Source organism: Falco naumanni, chromosome 5 (genome assembly GCF_017639655.2).
Source record: "Falco naumanni isolate bFalNau1 chromosome 5, bFalNau1.pat, whole genome shotgun sequence".
Lineage (NCBI taxonomy): Eukaryota > Metazoa > Chordata > Aves > Falconiformes > Falconidae > Falco > Falco naumanni.
Genome location: NC_054058.1, coordinates 51,968,162 through 51,988,960, shown reverse-complemented (window position 1 = coordinate 51,988,960; position 20,799 = coordinate 51,968,162). Strand labels below are relative to the sequence as shown.

The 20,799-nt window shown below is 39.0% G+C and overlaps 1 protein-coding gene across 4 annotated transcripts in view; it reads left to right on the top strand.

Annotated features, from left to right (window-relative positions):
- SCAF11 (SR-related CTD associated factor 11) overlaps window positions 1-19,068 on the top strand; it is a 50,402-nt gene extending 31,334 nt beyond the window's left edge. For 3 of the 4 annotated variants that reach the window (XM_040594535.1, XM_040594537.1, XM_040594536.1), the window contains exons 8-15: window positions 729-835; window positions 1,761-1,850; window positions 3,159-3,265; window positions 7,690-10,197; window positions 12,190-12,536; window positions 15,049-15,267; window positions 15,704-15,823; window positions 16,182-19,068. In XM_040594535.1, the coding sequence (XP_040450469.1) occupies window positions 729-835; window positions 1,761-1,850; window positions 3,159-3,265; window positions 7,690-10,197; window positions 12,190-12,536; window positions 15,049-15,267; window positions 15,704-15,823; window positions 16,182-16,310 (3,627 nt within the window). In that variant the 3' untranslated portion in view covers window positions 16,311-19,068. The remainder of the gene's footprint in view (window positions 1-728; window positions 836-1,760; window positions 1,851-3,158; window positions 3,266-7,689; window positions 10,198-12,189; window positions 12,537-15,048; window positions 15,268-15,703; window positions 15,824-16,181) is intronic. The other variant, XM_040594538.1, reaches the window with a different exon arrangement.
- The last annotated feature ends 1,731 nt before the right edge of the window (window positions 19,069-20,799 follow it).

Genomic DNA, 20,799 nt, shown 5'->3' with positions numbered 1-20,799 from the left:
GAATGTGCCCACTGATTAAATAGGGCATGTTCCCATCAAAAGCAGCTCTCTGCCCAGGTTTGGTGGAGCATATGGATAATGGCTGCATACTTGACACATATCTATATATTGTCAACCATTATGAAGTTTATTTTTCATCAGAGTAAATACATATAGATAGTATACAAAAGAAAATGACGGAAAGACTCTGTAAGTTCTCATCTTAAAATACCAGCCATGGGGAATGAACAGGAATGTTTTAGTCAGATTTGAGGTGGCATAAACCCTTTAGGTGAAAGGATATAAGTGGCAAAAATGGGTCAGTGTAGATGAGTGTGTCAGTCTGGTAGTCTGGGAAGAGTGTCTGGAGGTTCATTGTTTAGATCTTACACACACACACACACACACCCCGCCCCGGCAGCCAGCCCAGTACACAGCAACAGAGTTCACTGCACACGGTGGAAAAGGCAATATACTAGCATACAGCGGGTGGCTAGACACTGTTAACAATTGAAATAGAAGGCGGTGTGTTTGTTGAAATATGAAGTGGACTGAGTAGTGTGCCTTTATGTGAGGGCCGAGTAAACACATGTGCCAATCAGTCTTCAATTTTTTAATCCTACCTGAAGGCAAAGGAGAATCCCAGCTATTTACATTAGATGCACATTGGTGCATCTTCATGTATTAAATGTTAATTGTTTTATTTTGGATGTCTTTAATTCAGAATTATTTAATTATTTGTTTTGTAGCCCGGAAGAGAGACCTGCTGGAATGAGTGCTTCAGAACTAATTTCTTCAGCATGCTTCTGGCTGGTGGTAGCAATGAAGAATCCTTTTTTAGCTGTAGAAATGACTGGTTAGTATATACTAATGCTTAATATAAACTGATGGGTTGCTTTATTGTAGATGCTGTAGTTCCTTCTGTTTCTATCTTTATATTCTGCCTCAAAGTATTTTGAAGTTTGGCTGGGTTTATAGTCATTAATGAAGAGCAGTTAAAGGTTTAAACAAATTTTTGTATTAGTATTTTTAAGGGCACACCCCAATTTTTGTCATGTGTTCAGCACTAAATTACTGTAGTGTGTGTTTTTAATCTCACTGATTTAATAGGAGTTAATAAGTTTTATTTTTAGCTCATATTTAAACTCCTTGCTGAATTGAAGCCTTGGGTAGGAAGAGGTTAGACCTACAACAGGAGTTAGCAGAACAGTTAACAGTAAATATTCTGTTTCATATCAGAAACAATCTTTTTCTGTTGTTCTTTCTTGACTCCAAACTCCAGGAGGCATACTTTAAACATACATGAAGCAATTTTGCTTAATGAGCCTAATACTTCAGAATGGCTGTAATAAAAACAAAAAAAGGGTGGTTTTTTTGGTTGAGAAAATGGAATAAAAAGAACAGTCTAGAAAAACATTATTTGGATAATATGGCCTAATAAAAAAATCATTGTGTCTGAATGTTTTCAGCAGTCTGCATGCAAGATTATTAATTTGTCAAGGATGCAAAGTTTCTTCATCTTTCAACTCCCCAGAAGACACATCTAACCTCCTGTTTTCCATTCTGCCTGCCTCGTTTATTTAGGACTTGTGTTATATTTACTGTGACTGCTTCTTCCCTTTAAACAGTAACCGTGCATTGTTTCATCATGACTGCTGAAAGTTGTAATACAGTTAATTTTTTTTTGAAAAAAAGTCATTGATAGAAACAATACCGAAATACAAAATTGCCATAGTACAAAGTTATTCTTTTTAACTTTTCATATGAAATTTGTATTTCAGTACACAATTCATGGAGGTCAATACAGTGATCAGACAGAAGAGACAGGAATTGGAATTGTCCTGTTCATCTGTGATTCCTAGAGTTGAAAGGTATGTGCTTTGGGTTCATAGTGCAAAGGATCTTAATAAAATACTTCAGGTTTGGAATTCAATTAATTCAAATTGCTTTTTGGATAGAATATTGTTTGCTCATAAAACTACCATTTCATCATAAAAGTAAATAGTGTTCGCATGTAACTTGTTAAATTTTTGTGTATTTGCTGCAGGCTGTTCTTATGACAATAGATTCTTTTCTGTATATCTTCATGGTTTTTTGGTACTTGAGACAAGCTTAGTAACTCCATGACTTGTGCATCAAATGTCACTTTTTCACAGAAACGTGACTTCAAATATATATTCTATTTGGAAGTTAGTTCAATGTGCTCTTTAAATAATTTCTATCACTAGAAATCAGATTGTTTGCTTTAACATCAGTCAGATTCCGATTTTCCACCTTGAACCCCCTTCTCCACAGGTTGGTTCTAACACTTTCTGCAATTGTTTACAGACAAGTGCATCTAGAAAGAGTTAAGAGGGGTTCTATCAAACAAAACAGCATAAAATATTTATGGTTTTTGTCAGAGAGCAGATGCATGTTAAAACATACCCTAAGGATGTTTTCATGAATATAAAGCAGAAGCATAAAAAATAACTGGTTTTAAAATAACACAGTAAGAACTTGTTTCTGTCTGTAATCTTAATTTCAATACATACCTCTGTACTCTAGGTATGTATACAAAGGCTAAAGACAAAAGAGCAAGTAAAGAGATTTTTAACTATAATTAAAAGTTGTACCTAGGATTTAAATAATAAATTTTAAGTTTTTTACATGTACTTTTCCTTATGGAAGATTTTATTCCTACTCGGTGGTAAATTGAAATTGTAGATCTATAACTAAACTCTTGGTTTCACCCAGGGTTTGCTGAGCGAGTCTGAATAAGTATATATTTAGTTCGTTAAAAGGAAAGAAGCCTTTACTAAATTGCTGTGTAGACAATTTATCATTTTTCTGCAGAAAAGATTATTCTTCTGCTGAAGTAGTAAATCAGTATTCCAGCAGTATAGTCTACAAATGTGGACTAGATTGTTTGTTACAGTGCTATGTTTGGCTTTGAAGAAAGCTAAATGTTTATTGCTTTAACATAACATACCTTGTTCAAACTGTTTTACCAGCTAGGCAATAATACAAGCCTGAAATTAAATGTGAGAAGACAAGTTTTGTTCGTTGTCAACTTTGCCTTTCTCTCAAACTGTGATAAGGTTGTGTCATGGTGGCCTAATGTTTTGGGTTTGTGCATTGTTTCCAAAGCTCGCTACAAACAGCTGAAATAACTGATGGTAATGCTTTTGCTTTTCCAGAATTCCTTTAATGTCTTATGGAGCTGAAGCTGAGACCTTTCTTCTCACTTCTGCCACAGTGGCAGGGACAACGCTTCCAATAAATATCAGGCCTTTGGAAAACTTTGGTAAACTTTTTTTTTGTAAGTTTTATTTATAGCTCATGTGGAATATTGTTAAAATATGATTCTTTGAAATCCAAGTGGAGTATATAGTAACAGGTAACAGAAAATAAATCTGTTTCGATGCACTTTGGTACTATTTCAAACACAGCTGTTCTGAAATGAGAATATAGAAGATGAACCAGCCACCCTAAACCAGCATAACTGTTCTTCACTTGAAGATCAAAATAATATTTTATTTAACTTAATTCCATTTCTAAATTCAACACTTTCTTTCATGTTACAGCTTCTTTTCCTGTTGTTCAAGGATAAGTCTCATTTTGATACATTATGAATGGCTTGACATAGTTCAGTGCTGTATTGTGCAGTATGAGAAACAAACTGTTTCCTGACCGCGGAAGAGTAGTCAGGAAACAAAAAAATTGATCTCTTTCAGTATGCCTGTAGGCTCTACAGGGCAAAAGTTTGCAGAAGTGCTCAAGCTCCAGGATCCAGCAGGAATTCAGCAGAAGACAAGACGTGGAAGGAATGACCTTCCTCCAGTTACTTTAACAGCCTCTCCATACTCAGCAAGAGTGTAGTTTCCCTTCCAGCAGGCTGCACAAGTTCAAAGAAGTGAAAACAAAGGAATGCTTTTTTTTAAGGCTAGAGTTAATACCTTCTTGAATTGGGAATTACTCTACTTTCACTTGACTAGTAGGCAAAGAGTTGATAACCATTTGGGTCTCTTGGCTTACAAAAATTGTGAGGAAGTGAATTGCTGGGAAGAGTTAAGCAGTAGAAAGATTGTGGAAAAGATGCTTTATTCATTCATATTCCTCATTCTTGTTGATGACACGTATTTCACCTCCACATTCCCCAGTGAAAAATGGATAGGTTGCTTCCTCAGGCCTCTGGTATTTGGCAGTGCAATTTAACTGATCCTTAACCATTTCTGCTTCTGGTAGCCATGAGTATACATGCTAGCTCATATCTCTTGACTTCCCCTCACCTTTCTACATTCTAACTCACATTTCTAACATTCAGGCTTCTTTGTTAGCATGCACCAGAAGCATTTAAAAAAAAATCTCCTCAGAAAAGTGAAGAATATTTAAATAAACCTCAGATTATTTTTCAACATTAGACTATTTAGAACATGTGCGCAACTGCTGTTCATAGTATCAGCAACTGATCTACAAATATTGATGACATTGTGGACTCCTAAGGCAGAACATGCAGCTAAATCCCTTAACACTGTTTTTGGGGAGAAACTGCAGTTTTTGAGTTTCTTTAGCAGGGAAAGAAAAGGAAATTATTTTTTCCAGATATTGTTGTTTTAAAATTTATATGTAGAACCAAATTTTCTCATATGTTGCTTGATTAGAACTTTGATACTTATAAGTATTCCACGTAATCACTTAAAGGTGTGACTTTGCAATGTGAAATCATCAAGCTAAGAAGACACAGCAAATAAATTCTGAAGTTATTTTTGTATGTTTCCATATGTTCTTGCTACACCTGAACTAAAGTTCAGATGTCGAACGTAATATATTGCTTACACTGTAGACAAAGTTGAAGACGGTCATCAAGATTGAATCTTAAAACACTGTAGTATGTTGACACTGAAGTTTTAAGTCATCTTCAGTTTGACTTAAAGACTTCCTGCTGATAAGGAGCATGCAGAAAGTAAGACACAGTGTCTTGGAATTTCCTAGTGAAACTAGGGGATGTTTGAGATGAAGATGTCCCTTGAGGTTTTTGATTACATTCTGTTGATTGAGTATTCCTTCCCCATTCAGTTTTTATATAGCAACTGGGGAAAAGACAGACATGCATAACAAAAAGTTAGGACAAAAGCAAGGAGAAACCTAACCTGAATACTGTTAAGAGATGCAGGGCAAATATCTATAAAGAAGTGAGCAAGGCCTTCTCTTACAGGAAATATGGGAAATGAAGGAAAAGGCAGAAGATGGGGGAAATGGGACACTGGGGCTTTATGCAAAGGTGGAGAACAGGAGGAAGATAAAAAAAAATAGTGATAATAAATGCATACAAAAAAAGGGGGGGGAAAAAGCAGACTAGGTCTTGTGATTCTTTCTAAACTGTGCCTGAAAGATGGTAACATAAGCATTGTAATTTTTTTTACAATCTTTTTGTCGTCTGCCCACACCTAGTTTTCTATCAGAGTAGTAGTTGACAGTTGCTTCCAGAGTTGTGCAAGGAGGCATACGAATATCAGTGACAGTCATGTAACTGTACTGCCTGAATCTTCCCTGTAGCTGCTGCAGTTTTTTTAGATTCTCTTACCATTAAACAGTCTTTTTACTAATTTGACCTGAAAATGCATTAGTGAACCTAACAGTACTATTATGATTTAGGCTGGCATTAAAATATTTTAAAATAAAGATTCAGTGAGCTGAAATGCCTTGTATTTGGTTCAAATCCAAAGCTTGTGAAGCTTGTCTGTTAAAATTTTACAAGTAGTAAAGAATGCTAAAAAGGGGTTTGTGTTTTGCAAATAGACTTTGAAAGTTGTACAAAAATAACTTGCCTTTTAATTCTGCCAGGATTTCCACATTCCACAGGTATCCTGATTTATTTATTTTTTTAATTGGAAAGTGATTTCTTCCCCCTTGAGGAAAATCATCATGGATATTAAAAATCTGTAATGATGTGTAGCATCTGACTTGGTTTTCTGGCTATTGTAATAGGTTTGAAGACGTAGGTAGTCTGGGACAGCCACATATGGTTGAGTAACTGCTGATTAAGCACTGTGAAGTCACTTTCTAACACAATTATTGGTGCGACTGTTAACAGTAGATACCTTAAGTAGTGCTAGTCACCTAAAACTTCTTCGGAAGTTCTTCACCGTGCACGATGTTTTCTGTTAAATATGTGGTACCTTCTATAACTGATACTGTTGGTTTTCATTATCTTAAGTGGTAATTTGCTCAGTGGACACCCAAACACCACATCTACATCTTTTTCATGTTCAAGCAAATAATTGTGTGTTTACAAAAGTGGTCAGAGGATGTGATTATAGTTCTGTGCTCTGTTCTGGCTTTTTTTAAGGCTAGCAAGGTGCTTGCAGAGTTAGTTCTCTAAGGTTATCAGATTATATGTTTACACTTAATAGTATCTCATTCTGCTAACAAAGCAGCAAGTGGTAGAAAGAGGCTTTTGTGCTGTTACTTGTCTTATTCATATCTTACTTTCATATGATTTGTTTGAGAATACATTAAACACATATTTTAGTGCAGTAAAAGCATGGGAAATAATAACACCGCACAGAGAGTTCGAATCGAGTGTTAAGTGTGATATGATAAAACCATTGTTAAATCCGTAGCAACTAATCTTTCTTAGCAAGTTTCCACTATTCGTGTATGAAATTGAAGCTGTAAAAAGAATTTATTTAAACACCCCATTTTTTTATGCTTTCTGAAATCTACACAAAGTATGAAACAAATTAATGGACAACTCAAGAAATTACTTTAGTCTGAAGTGAGCATTGCATTCAAGTATGTTTACTTCATTATCATTAATCTTTAATTCCTGAGTTGTCCTTCATAAGCTTTCATAGGTATCAAGAGTACAGTCTGTTCCCTTTGTAGCGAATATAATCCTTGGCTTCCCTACAAAAACTTTGTCAAATTGTGGCTAGCATGAAATAAATTAATGCAGTATCAACACAAGAACTCCTGTGCTGCTATGTATGAATTAGTGTCATTCTTCTTATAGCTTCAGGTTTTTGATGTATCCTAGGCTGCCCCAAAACTTGCAGTCCTTGTTCAGTTTCTTAGATGCTGCAGGCACCGTGGGTTGGGTTCCTGCATTGTGACAATCTTTAAGTCCAGCTTGCCATGGAACATGCAGCATCTGTCTTATAACTGGTGAATGAGTTTGCACTGTCTGAAATTCGATTTTGTAGAGAAGTATGCTGTCATTGCTGCTTCTGATCACCTGATTCCCGTGTGGTCATCCACTGATGGCTGTTCAAAAATGTCACTTTCTGTAGTATTGAGGTTCACTTCTGTAGTATTGAGGCTTCACTGCCAGTAGACCTGCATTATAGAATGGCAGGAACTGCTATATGTTAGCAATGTTGTGTGGTTAACTTATTTGTTTTCTAACAGCTTAAATGCTGACTGTCTTTGAAGAGCAATGTCAATAGCAGTTTAATTGTGAATGCCATTACTGTCCAGGTAGCCATATCTGTGCTGCCAAAATGTGTGTTCAGATGTCAAATGAGTCACTTGTTAGCTTGATGCTGTTCTTTTTTTAAAAAAAGAAAGTCTGCATTTAAAAAATTATGTTTAGCAGCATTTTATACTAAATTTTAAGTTGCTTTATTTGAGGATATCTGTTAAATGGGAGAAGGTCATCTTAACGTTCTTAAATGTGTTTGGATAAATGGTTGTTATCAAACTTTAATGTGTTTTGCTTTTATTAAGAATCTTTAGGCAAAGGATACGTGGTTGCGTGTACCCAAGAAGGAGAAGAGAAAAAGCAAGCTTCTGGTTCATCGGGCGCTAGAGGAACTAGAAGGAAATCAGTTAATACTACTCCTAGAAGGAGATCTGCACGAAACAGCAAAAATGAGACTCTGGGTCAATCTCGGAGCTCACCGCGATCAAGCAGTTCTGTATGTGGTGCCCCTGATGGCAATAACCTATCTCTGAATAAGTCTTCAGAATCAGAGAAGGCTCCTCCAAAACGGAAGTCTAAAAGAACCCTTAAACAACAAACACCTGTGGTTAAAAAGAAACTGAGAAGTTCTGCACGTTCTGAAAAATCGCCCAGTGATTCAGTGGAAGATGATGACGTTGCTGAGTCTGAAGCAGTTCTAACATTAGATAAAGACCATCAGTCAGATAACGAAAGCAATAACACGAGCCTTTCACAAAAGAATAACACAGGAACAGAATCTGCTAATGGATTGGAAAGCTGTAGCGAACATGTAGAAATTGAGGAAACTAGAGGAGAATGTGACAAAGATGAAGATGCTCTAGGCAATGCAGATGTAAGTTTTCCTGTCCAAGAACCTCCAAGCCTAACTTTAGGAGGTGAAAGTCAGGAATTTGAAGCCAAAGGTGTTACTGAAAAAAATGTGGAACTTAAGGGTCAGGACATCTGTGAAAATACTGTTGAACAAATTGAAACAGTAGCTAGTCCCAAAGATGAAGTATGTGACCGCACAACTTTTGAAAAAGTAGATCAGACATTGTGTAGTCCTCAAAATGAATTAATGGAGAATGTAGAAACTTTGACAAAAATAGATCAACCTGGTCTAGAAAGTGAATCGTTGGAATATCCAGAAACTATGGTAAAAGATCAGCCATTAGAAAGCCCCAGAAGTGAATTGCCTGAGCATCCAGAAGCCATAGAAGTAGATGATTCTGAGGCTGAAGAAAAAACAGTAGTAGACTGTGCAAGTACAAATATTCAAAACTTAAACACTGTTCAAGATGAAGAACCAGATGCGTTAATACACAGTATTTCTACGGACAGTACATCAGAACAATCTTTAAACGAGAACACCATGCCAAAAAGTGAAGAGGGTAGAACTTCAGTGTCACCCCAGGTGAATGCTGAGCATAAATGTTTTGGTGAAGATAACAATGAAATGATACCGATGGATTGCGACTCATTTTGCAATGATCATAGTGAGCCTCAGATTGAGCAGTTACCACCAGTTGAAAGTACAGAGCAAGGAGAAGTGAACTTACAGTGTGATGTGGGAAACTGTACACCAGTTACAGGACTTTCTGATGAAAAAGGTGAAACTATTCTTCAAGAAAGAGAGTGCCAGTCAGAACTCAAAAAAGAGAAAAAGACTCGAACTAGAAGATCTAGGTTTCACTCTCCGTCGACAACTTGGTCTCCTTCTAGGAGAGAGGGCAGGAAATCTCAGTCACCGTCCCCTAAAAGGGAGATGGCCAGAGACAGGAGCTTACGATCACCCAGAAAGGAAACTGTGAGGGAGGGAAGGAGATCCTTATCTCGTTCTCCGAAGAGAGACACGCTCAAAGATGAGAAAAAAACACCATCTCGATCTCCCAAAAGGGAAACTGTCAGGGAAAGCAGGAGATCATCTTCTCAGTCAAGAACTAAGGATTCATCTCCAAGGCAAAAATCTAGATCTCGAAGCAGTGATAGAGATAGTCAAAGAAGAGATCGTGACAGAGAAAGAAGAAGTAGGAGGTGGTCTAGGTCACGGTCACGATCTAGGTCAAGATCACGATCTAGGACAAGAAATAAAGGTTCTTCGTTCTCTAGAAATGAGAGGGACAGCCATTCACCTCGATGGAAAGAGAGGTGGGCTAGTGACAGCTGGAGGAGTCCCAGAGGAAATGATCGATACAGAAGAAGTGATCCAGAGAAACAGAATGAAAGTTTTAAAAAAGAAAAGGACAATACAGAAAAAAACAATGATGAACAGTGTTCTTCAGAGAAACGCAGGAATGATTGTCCAGACTGGGTAATGGACAGGATAAACTCCGTTCCTGAAGTCAGGATCAGAGAGAGAGAGAAACCACATTGGGAAGACAGCAGGCATGATAATTCAGGACACTCTTGGAATAAAAACTTTGGTTCGGGTTGGATTCCGAATCGAGGGAGAGGTCAGCGTGGCCGAGGTGGGCGTGGAAGAGGTGGTTTCATGTACAGAGACCAGAGTGAAAATCACTGGCAAAATAGAAAACCTCTCTCAGGGAACTCAGATGGTTCTGGGAATGAAACTTCCAGGTTCCCAGAACATCAGCCATACAAGCGTAAGAATGAACAAGATTATTCTTTTGATACACCTGCTGACAGATCTGGGTGGACATCTGCATCCAGCTGGGCTGTAAGAAAGACTTTACCTGCTGATGTGCAGAATTATTATTCAAGGAGGGGACGCAATTCCTCAAGCCCACAGTCTGGATGGGGAATGAGACAAGAAGAGGAGACACATGAACAAGGTATTTGTAGTTTTGAAACATAAATAGCTTAGTCACGGCTGCAGTAGCTGAGTAAAATCCTAGTCACATTGTCCTACTTCAATCTGATTAGTTCTTCAAAATAATTTTTGGGGTGAATCCATACTCTTTTTGGAATATGGAGGGGTTTAAGTGTGGAGTTTGGGAATTTCTTATGCTTTGATGGCTCTTTGGTTTTGCTTGAAGTCAAAGTTAGGGTTTAAGGACTGTGCGTCTGAAAAGTGTTAGTCAAGTGAATCTGTTCGGCTGAAGAGAAAGCATATACTCTTTAGCATCTGCACACCTTTTAAAAGGAATTTATTTTTTTTTTCAAGGAGACTTGCATTTGCCTGTGAAGACACATGGTAGATTCTAGAGATGACAAATCACTATGTTGACATTTATCTTGCTTCTAAAGAAGAATTTTCCTCTTTAAATCTTAAAAAAAAAAAATCTAGGGAGATTCATAAATGCAACATTGGTACTTTTACTGTACTTCATTAAAATTCTTCTAGTGCCTCAATAGAAGTCTAATATTTTTTGAGTATTTTATATCTAAAAGGTAACTGCCCTAACAGAAGTAAGCTTTTTGGTAGAAAGTGAGTTAACTATGGATGAGATTGATTCTGAGTAGCTAAGAAGTCATACAGACTATTAATGCCCTGAAACATTAATAATCTTATAAGACAGACACGAATTGTATTTAAAAACTATTAGATCCAGTTCTGAAGTCAACCACATTTGTACTTTCCCATTGTCTCCTTGTTCTGTCTTTCATTTTTGTCCATTTTCATCTTATATGCCAGCAGTTTTCTCCCTTTTTTCAAAGACAACTGCATCAGTGTCTTTTGAGGCAACTTTGTCAACCTTCAGTCTGCTGCAGGCAAAATTTATCAAGCCTTTAACTGAAAGTATGGTGGTGTTTGCAGGCTTTATTTCACATTGTTGAGGAGCAATCATGCTGTTATATTTACTTTTGGAACCTGAATTCAGCTGAGAATAGTACAACGATCTCTCAAAACTGGATAAAATGGGCTAGGTTGGCACCATGACATGGTCCCGGGCCACATGGTCCTCCTGGGCAACCTGCTTTTGCTGACCCTGCTTGAGCAGGGGGTTTGGACTAGGCCATCTTGGTAGGTCCCTTCCAACCTCAGTCATTCTGTTATCCCGTCATCTTATAAAAGGTTATTTGGGGTGAATCGTAAGGGTTTAAATACCAATCACTGTGAATTAGGTGACAGGGTTGTTCAAGAAAGGAATTCTAAGGGAGGACATCTGAACTATAACCCATCAGCTATTTCTCAGAATGAGTTTCTTGACTTTTGCTTGTATCCGGATTTTAACTTTTTGGCTTCTATTGACGATAGGATGAGATATTGAAGTAATTTTTTTGAAGTGCCACCCCAAGAAGTTATTTTTACTTTTAGGCTTTACCTGTTGTACCGTTACAGGGTTGTTGAACAACTCTTTCCAAATATGAACATTGGTGAAATTGGTTGAGGGTGATTTTAATATTCAGTGGGGAAAAAAAACAGCAGAGTATTTCTATAATTAACAGAAATGTTCCAATGAGTATGTGTGAATCAGGCAAAGGGGAGCAGAGAATTGTATATGTGATAATGCACGACTAACCTTCTGCAGTTGCAGAAGCTGGATAAGTTACGTTGCCTTCCTGTTCTTTGGTGGAAAGTTACTGTTTCATTGTGATGAAATAATTTATTAGCTGTGCTATGGGAACAAGTAAAGAAAATAGGAATTCAAAATGCAGGCTTCCATAGTAACCTGAACTACTTAAACTCAGAAACTAGCATTTGGCTCCATGACCTGTCTGGCGATGAGTGCTGTGTAATAATGTAATGCAATAGCTTTAAAATATTCTGATTATAGAAAGCTTTTTGATAGTCCATGAAGGGTTTAGACGCGTGGATCCACTTCTGCTTTATGAAGTAAGGATCTTCTACTTAATATATTGTCGTCTTTTTCTTTTGATAGATCCAAACCTCAAAGACCAAGGCAACCAGCAAAGTAATGGTTCTCAGTTACCAAAAAATATGATGCAGCAGCAACAAATGAATGTAATGCCACAAGTGAATGCACAGCACCAACCTATGAATATCTTTCCGTATCCAGTGGGTGTCCATCCTCCCATGATGAATATGCCACAAAATCCTTTCAACATCCACCCTCCGATGCCCATGCATCTCCCTACTGGAGTGCCTCTCATACAGGTAGCTGCTCCCACAAATTTGTCTCAGGGATTACCTCCGCCTCCACCTCCACCCCCACCATCTCAACAAGTCAGCTACATTGCTTCACAGCAAGATGGAAAACAATTGCAGGTATGCTTTATCAGAAGCCGTGGCAAGAGCAGTATTGATGTAACATCAGTTAAGGGTCTCTTACACTGAATACCATCGTCTTGATAAATATATATACTTGCAGTTTCTTTCTCTCTTGCCTGTCGTCTTCCACGCCACACCAAATTTAGAGTGGAAGTATCCATGACGATATGGGTTGTTCTGGGGCTATAGCTTTTAAGTAATAATACACAATACCATAACTGGGTTTTTGTGGTCACAAGGTGTTCCAGCTGGTAATGGAACACTGAAAAATTATCAATATTGTCCATTACATTTTTCTCCTTAGAAGTGCCCTGTTCCCAAAACTAAGTTTTCCCCTTCAAAACTGATTTTTAAGCATTAGGAATTGCTTGAATTCCCTTTCAGCAGTGTGTACGAAGTGACCTAAATGTCCTTGTTGCAGTTCTCATCCCATGGGGTGTTATCAGCAGAGGAAAATTATCAAGTACTTCATGGCACCTGTTTGTTCCATACTTCCATTCTCCAGCTGTCACTATCTTACCGCTTTCCCACACACACACACATTTTTTCTATTCTGTGTAATCTTTTGAGCCTTTTTGTTAATAATTTCCAAGCTTTCTTTGGTGTGTTTTACTTCCTCCTCGCCTGATTTTCCTGTTTTTGCATGCCCTGTTTGAGACCTAACTCCCACTTTATTTCTCCAGTTTCAAAAAGACTTGCTGTGCTTGGGGCAGGTCAGACCATCTTTTTGTGCGTTTTATGATATTTTAAAATAATCTTTGTGTACGTAAGCTCCTCCTGTAGCCAGCTGTTAATATTAAGAGCTTTTATATCAGGAAAAGGAATAGGAACAACTTCCAGGAGGATGCATGATCCGGCAAGGAGCTGTAAGACTGCATTCTGTGAGGCGGAAAGGGCTCTTTAGGGGTTGAGTGAGGTCTGTGCTTTTCTTCTGTTGCAGGCTGCCTGCTCTAACCTAAAAACCTTTCCCTTGCATTCCAGGTTGAAAAAGTGATGTTCTAGAACATCAATGATTTTTAACACTGTTTTCTTGCATCATCTCTAAATATTTGAAGTGATAAATGGCCTAGATTCTTTTCACTTTCAGCTGCTGTTACACATTCATGTTCATTAACTTAGAACAAAAGGAGTTAGGTACTGTGGGGGGGGTTACAGGCCATATGAATACTCTGCAAGGTAAAACAGTAAGGTACTATTGGAAGTAAAATGCTGGTAGATTGCTTGCTGATTTGATTAATGCCTACTGTCTAATAAAATATTTTTGCAATTGGGAAGTCAGTGGGTTTAACCTCTAAAAAGTCAGAACACGGGATACAAAACCTATGTAAAGTACAGTATCTAGTGCAGCAGTAAATACGTTCCTATGAAGTCTGTGTATTGCTGAAAAATACAGTTACATATTAGTAAAGCCCCTGGTGTATTTGGTTTTCTTACTTGCTTTTGTGGAGCTGCTTTTTGGGGCTACTGCTGCGTTTTCTTTGAGCTTTCATTGAACAAGTCCTTGGTGGCAGCACAACAGAAATGACAGAATACTGCAGAACCCCACCTGTCCTTCCTATTGAAAGGAAGAGAGCGCATTGGCAAGGGTTAGCATGCTGATTATAACAGCTTAGTATCAGTGTCATTTCCAAGACATTCAAATTCCTGTTTCATTATTTTCCATCTGGATAAATGTAGATGTGAAAAAAGTAATGGTGATGGCCTGCAAAAAAAAGTAGCATTTAGGGTAGCCTGCCAGAAACATGCCGGGAGGATGCGTTCTTGGCTTTTGCTAAAAATGACCTCTATCTGGGGTCTGAGAGCTACTTAATTTCGCAATTCCAAAGTATCAATAGTGTCTGCGGTCTTTTGGTGGTGGTTGGAAATGTACAGAACGTGGCTTTTCCTGAAGAACAGATCCTGGTGCTTCAACCAGCATTTCACCTCTAGCCTTGAGTAGACTTTTAGGTGTGTTTGCATTTGAAATTTATTCACAAGTTCACATTTTCTGATAAGAAACATGAAAATAATGTTTTCAGAGCAATATTGTTATGATGCAGGAATGCAAGTGTGGTTTAAAAATAACTTCATGCATGTCTGCTTGGGCGCTGATTTGTAAAAAAAATGTTAATCTGATTTACAAAACAGGTCTTCCTATACACTCCCGCGACAAAGAGAGGTGTTCTGCAGCCATCGCTTTCCTTCCCCTTGTGCTAACACCCTCCCTGCCTATTAGCAGGGTGCTTTGTTTACTTTGTTAGTGGGATCAGAGAAGGAATCTGGCAGCCACAGTGATGACATGGAGGATGCTTTACTTTTCAAGCTTTATGGTTTGGGGGTGGGTTTTTTTCTCCTTTGAGTAGATCTGATATAATGTGTGTACCTTCCATAATAACTGCCAGCGTGGAGATTAGCTAATGAACCAAAGAATGTGGTGTTCATGCTCTTTCTATAGTTGCTGAGACTTCTAGAAAGGCACGCTGTCATACTGAAGGATAATGTATTAACTGCTGATAACTTTTTAAAACAGGGTATTCCAAATGCTGCTCATGTAAGTAATAATATGAGTGCTCCAGCCCTGCCTGCCTCAACAGCAGTCCTGGGAAGTGTGGGGACAGTTCAGGGACCAAGTTCGGGTAATGCAACGTCATCAAGTCACGTCAAGAGCTGTAATGCAGCTGTAAAATTGGGAGAAAACAAAGCAAGTGTAACAGTGGAAGCCAGTGCAGATAGCTCAAAGAAGGACCAGGCAAGTTCAAAGTGTATTTATATATACTATCATATGTTTTTATATAAAATACATATAAAGTTTTTATACATTTTATATATGTATAAAATGCAATATACTAAAAAATAGCAAACTGTGGCAGTACACCTTCTGTGTAATATAGTTGATACCAATGTGTATGTGATACTTCCGTGGCGGCTGTAGGACATACCAGCAAGCTGACTTTTTTTTAATGTAGTCTTTAAAGCAGCACTGATGAATATTGCTTTAATTGCTGTGGGACAGCATTCAGTTGTTAGTAAAAACACAGACAGCTCTCATGAGAGCTGAAATGTGAGGGGAGTATTGTTTTCTAGTCTTTGTAGTGACTTTTTTCTGTAAAGTTTTAATTTATGATTGATTAAGATACATATGCAGACAGTGAAAAATAACACTTGTTTGCTTTTTTTTTCATCAGAAACTGTTAATTCAAGAAAAAGCAGCACAGGAGGTCAAACTGGCTATTAAACCTTTCTACCAAAATAAAGACATCACTAAGGAAGAATATAAAGAAATTGTGCGGAAAGCTGTAGATAAAGTAAGTTGATCTAGTAATCTCAAATGCGTACATTGCAGTTGCGGTAGGGTTTGGGGTGGATTCCTTGATCTTGTGGGAACAACTGGAAGCTGCTGGGAATGGGGAACAGGACAAATAAAAAAACTTTATCCATCCACAAGAGACTTCTTAGCTCCTCAGAACATAACTCATTGTTGAAAGAGTTGAATGGGAATTCAGAAGTATTTGGTAAGCAATTGGGAAGTGCTAGGAGTTTCCAAAGTTGTTCTGCCCGAGATGGAGAAACCTGGGGTGTTGGCAAAATAAATAAATAATGTGAAACAGTGGCAAATCAACAGAAATGTTTCAAACACTTTTTTTTTCTTTAAAATTGCTGTAGGTTTGTCATAGCAAGAGTGGAGAAGTTAATTCTGCAAAAGTGGCAAATCTAGTGAAAGCGTATGTAGACAAATACAAACATTCACGGAAGAAAAATCCTGAAGAGGCAGTCTCCTGTGAAAAGAAGTAGAATATGTTTTCAGTTTTTAATTTTATTCTATCTTCAAAGTGCAATTTCAACATGACCAGTTAAGTGAAAATTGTACGTGACAGTGATTTGAATCTGAGTTTAATAAAATTATTTTTCAATGTAGTATATAATGTTTTGTTCTAAAGAAATATAGATCTACAGGGCAACTTCTTTATTCCTTTTTAAAAACAGATGTCTAAAAAAAATAAAGGTGTAAAGAAGAATCATTAGGAATGTATGATTGTGTGGATACTTAGATGTACAGCATTTTGACTTGAATAACAGAGTGCGTTACATTAGAAAGTTCTGAGTACGTTGGTTTTGGAACAGGTATGTACAGTACATGTAATCAGCCAGATTAATTTTTTTTCTTTTGATTTCTCCCTAATTATAGCAAAGATAAAGTATTGCATTGACAAGTATTTCTAGCGTTAACTGGACAGGCTGAATGCAGGGGTCACAATGTGTATATAAAAAAAGCACATGGACTTGTCTGAACAGAAGAACTGTTTAGATTTTAAAAAGAAAAACAAACAGTAAAATGCAGTGCTCAGAACCACGGGTGCTGCACATCTGTTGTAACACCAAATAAAAATTATGCTGCTCGGGTTTGTTTGTGACGTTTTTCAATTTGTTTCAAGATAGTGGGATGAACTTGAATAATTTTTATGTGCTGAAAGCCCTCAATCACCACACACCGACAACCTCAGTTCATGTCTAACCCTGCCTTAGCTAGTATGGAGTTAGAGGCTAGAGCTGGATCTTCAGAAACATGAACTAGTTTATTCTTCAAGTAAAATCAAGGAAGCTGGAATTGGTTGGTAGGCTCCCAGTTGATCAGAGACCACCAGTTGTGCCAGTCTTAGCTGCATAGTACTTCATTAACTAGGGACTGGAGCGTGGAGCATCAGGCTGGTGTCACTGAATGTGTGCAGTCTGAAGTCACGTACAAAAGCTTTTCTGCTTCCCTGAGCACTTCTATGTGGAGAGGTTAGTAGAGGTACCACAAGCATTTTAAAATGAGATGTGGGGTCAGTGAATGTACTAGGACAGCGCTGAGGTTGCAGCACAGAGGGTTACTGGAAGTACAGGCTCCTTACGGAAAGAACAGCTTGGGATCCTTCCAGAGGTGAATGGAAAAGGAGCCTTGCTCAGACACAGAGATATTTTTGTTCCTTTACTCTCAGTGCTGTTAAAATTTAAGCACTCCTCCTCCAGGTCTGCCGTGCAGTAACAACCTTTGGTGTTGGCTGAGCCTGGCTTCTGCTCCAGCCCAAAATCTCCTGGCCCAAAAGCATGAATAAACCATTCTGACAGGAAGTGTCAGTCGAGTTTTCTGAGCGATTACCTCTTCCTAGCCAGTAGTTCTCAGATTAACTGGTCTTGGCAGAAAACAGTCTTACCCTGTAAGTAACTTTTGCAGAAGCTTGTGGATGAAATCAGGGATGTACACCCCTGTACACACACATGATTATATATACAGATGTTATGTGTAAAAAAAAAAAAAAAAAAAAAAAAATGTGGTGTTTGTCACAAATGCTCACTTTGTTTAACTAAACCTTCTTCAGACTTAATGAAGCATTGGACTGTCTATATTTATTTTTGTGTGCCTAAATAAAAAGACTATGTAAATTAGAAACAGATATAATACATTTTCTACACTCAAGCCAGGTTTTAGATTTTTCAAAGTAAATACTCAGTTTTACACTGTGGTAGCCATTTGTATGATCTCTTGAACTATTTTAAGCTAAAATTGGTTAGCACTTTTTCAAAAACGTTGTAGCGAATTGCTATGTCTATCAGGCCATGCGTACTTATTTTTATTACATTTTCCTTCTCTGAATTTTAATGACTTTTTATATCTTTTTACTCTATACAGTTGAGCCTTGCTATAAAGCTCCTTTCAGGAGCCAGCTAAATGTTTTGTGGGTTTTTTTCCCCTTTTAGAGGAGAGGCAGAAATTGGGCGGGAAGGAACAATGGGGGATTTAAACTGGGAAGGTGGGAGGGGAGGGGTCATTAATCTTTTGTTTTGCAGCTCCTGGCTGGAAGATAAGCTGTCACTTGCTGCCACATTGTTGGGGCAGTGACTATAGTGATGCTCCACTGTATTTCAAAACATAATGAAGAATATCGGATAGAGTAGCATGTGAACAGTAACTTGATTTTTTTACTTCAGAACTTACCAGAAAATATGCAGTTTGTTACAATTTCTATGTTGAATTAAAAAAATGAATTGCCTTAATAACATAGACTGTCCTCCTTATTTTCCCCAAAAAGCAGTAAGGTCTCTGTGGGGGCGACTGCCCCAGAAGGCCTGTACTTTAACCTCGTAGTCAAGTTTTTGTTAAAATAGTATGAAAGCTATATTTCTATTTATTGAAACTCCTTGTACTGAAAGTCCCAACGTGCGCTAGCACTGAAGGCAAAGCGATGGGGAGGCCAAGCCCCCTTGGGACCTCTAGGATATTGGTAATTCATTTGATCCAAATGGCCTTGAGGAAAACAGTTACGAAACTGTATACCTTCTGTGAACTTATGCAAATCAAGAGGGTTTTCCTTGCACTCCTTCCACTGTCTCACTGTGCATGCTGCTTGAATGTCTCATCCTGAAGATGTCTCTTACGAGCACAGTGGCTGTCCAAAGTCCACAATACGGTGTTTGTAGCAAAAGGCTGGAGTGCCATCTACTGAAAAAAATACTCTAAAAACTAGTTTTGTGTAGTGCTTAACAGTTTCTAATAAATTCTTTTCACTAAGCTGGCAGTAGTCCGTGTTTGGTCTTAAATGATTATGGCTCAAGTGGTTTAATTCAGAAAGCAATGTTATTGCTATGACTTCTATGCATTTGCATATTTAATCTTGTTCTGTGTTGTCTGGGCTCCCACTCCTGCACATCGTGTTTGTATTCACTTGGTGTGTCTTCACCCTGCCTTGCCTGTTTGCAGATGCTCTAGGCTTAAAAAAACCAAGAGCCCCAAAACAAAACAAATGGGTGTAGGGGTATGTCCATTTACTGCAAGCGCTGCCTTGGTGACTCCAGGTACTGGCTCCTCCTGCCAAGAGCTGTGGGGCTCAGCGTGTGTTCTACAACCTGCTCTGTGGACCGAAAGGGCACAGCTCAAACCAGCCAGGCTGTGTCCTGCACGCACTGCAACAAAATAGCCCGTTGGCATTAGCATGTGCGAGCCTGCCGGCCCGGGGAGCCTGGGGGAGCTGTCTGCCAGGCGTCGCTTCACTTTCCAGAGTTAACCCCACTTACTTTGATGAGGTGTCGCTGCAGAGTAACGCAGGCACAAGCCGTGCTGCCCTGTCCTTCAAGGTGGCTGGCTGGCTGCTCGGTGACGTGCGAAGAAGCTTTGTTAAATTTGGGTTGGTTTGGCTGGGTGGTAAAATCCAAGGGGGGAAAGGATCGCTCCTATCCTGGTACTGTCCGGGTGGTGTTCCTGGCTCTGCGTTTACTAAATTCACTGATCGATCGGCACGTGGGCTCAGGAAAGAGCACGGCGCTTTGAAGAGCGAGGGCACATACTAAGGTCAAGGCTTGAGGGGCTCGGTGAGGGTGTTCACCAGGGAGAGGGAGGCTCAGAGATGTCCGTTCCTTGAGGCCAAGCCTCCAGCAGGAAGAGCAGCACTCAGAGGCATGTCCAGCAGCTGTGACCATCTAGTGCAGCTGGGCGAGTGAGGCCGAGCCAAGGAGGGAGGTGGCAGTCTTGACAAATTCGTTACCTCAAGCAGGCAGGGATACGGTTAAGACCACGGCGTTGGAGGCTGACGGAAGACGTGCTGAAAAACGTAATTTCGAAGAAGAGAGAGTCCTGAAGAGGAAAGTAATTTAAACAAACTGATCACAGTTAATTAATAATTTATTGCCTAAATTGTAAGCCAGTCTTGCTTCTACACACCTGCTTGGGGGCACGGACCTTTTCAAGCATCCCAACAGCACAAATCGCCACTTTATCTACAGCTGCAAAGAGCTTTTCGCCGCAGTCGGTAGACTGTGTCCACCACCCCCACCTCAGCCTCCACCTGCAGTTTGCTGCACGCTGCACACGGGCATCCCAGGTGTTGATTTTTGTGCATGCAAAGGTCTTGATCTGCGTCCTGCAAATATGTGCAGTCAAGCTTAAGCAAGCTTAGGTTTCATGCATTTAAAACTCAAATGGCCTGTGCGTCAGGAGAACCATCTGCCTGGTCTCCTCAAGGGGCGATCACTGCATCAGGCAAGCTGGTGGCAGGAGGGATGCCTTGGTTTGGGTCGGAGCAGTGTCCACACCACTAGGACAGAAACATTTCTGAGCACGAGCAGGCCCCAAATGTACAGAGAGGAGAGGCAGGGCAGGAGTGGCTCATTAGTCAGGACTTGTAATTTCTGCTAAGCAAGTGTCACCGCAGTCTGCTTTATGCAGCTGAAGCCTTTCCGGCTCCCACCTCTACAGGCAGTGTCTTGAAATCTTAACTCAGTTTTGCTGTAGAGGTCACTGTGCTGG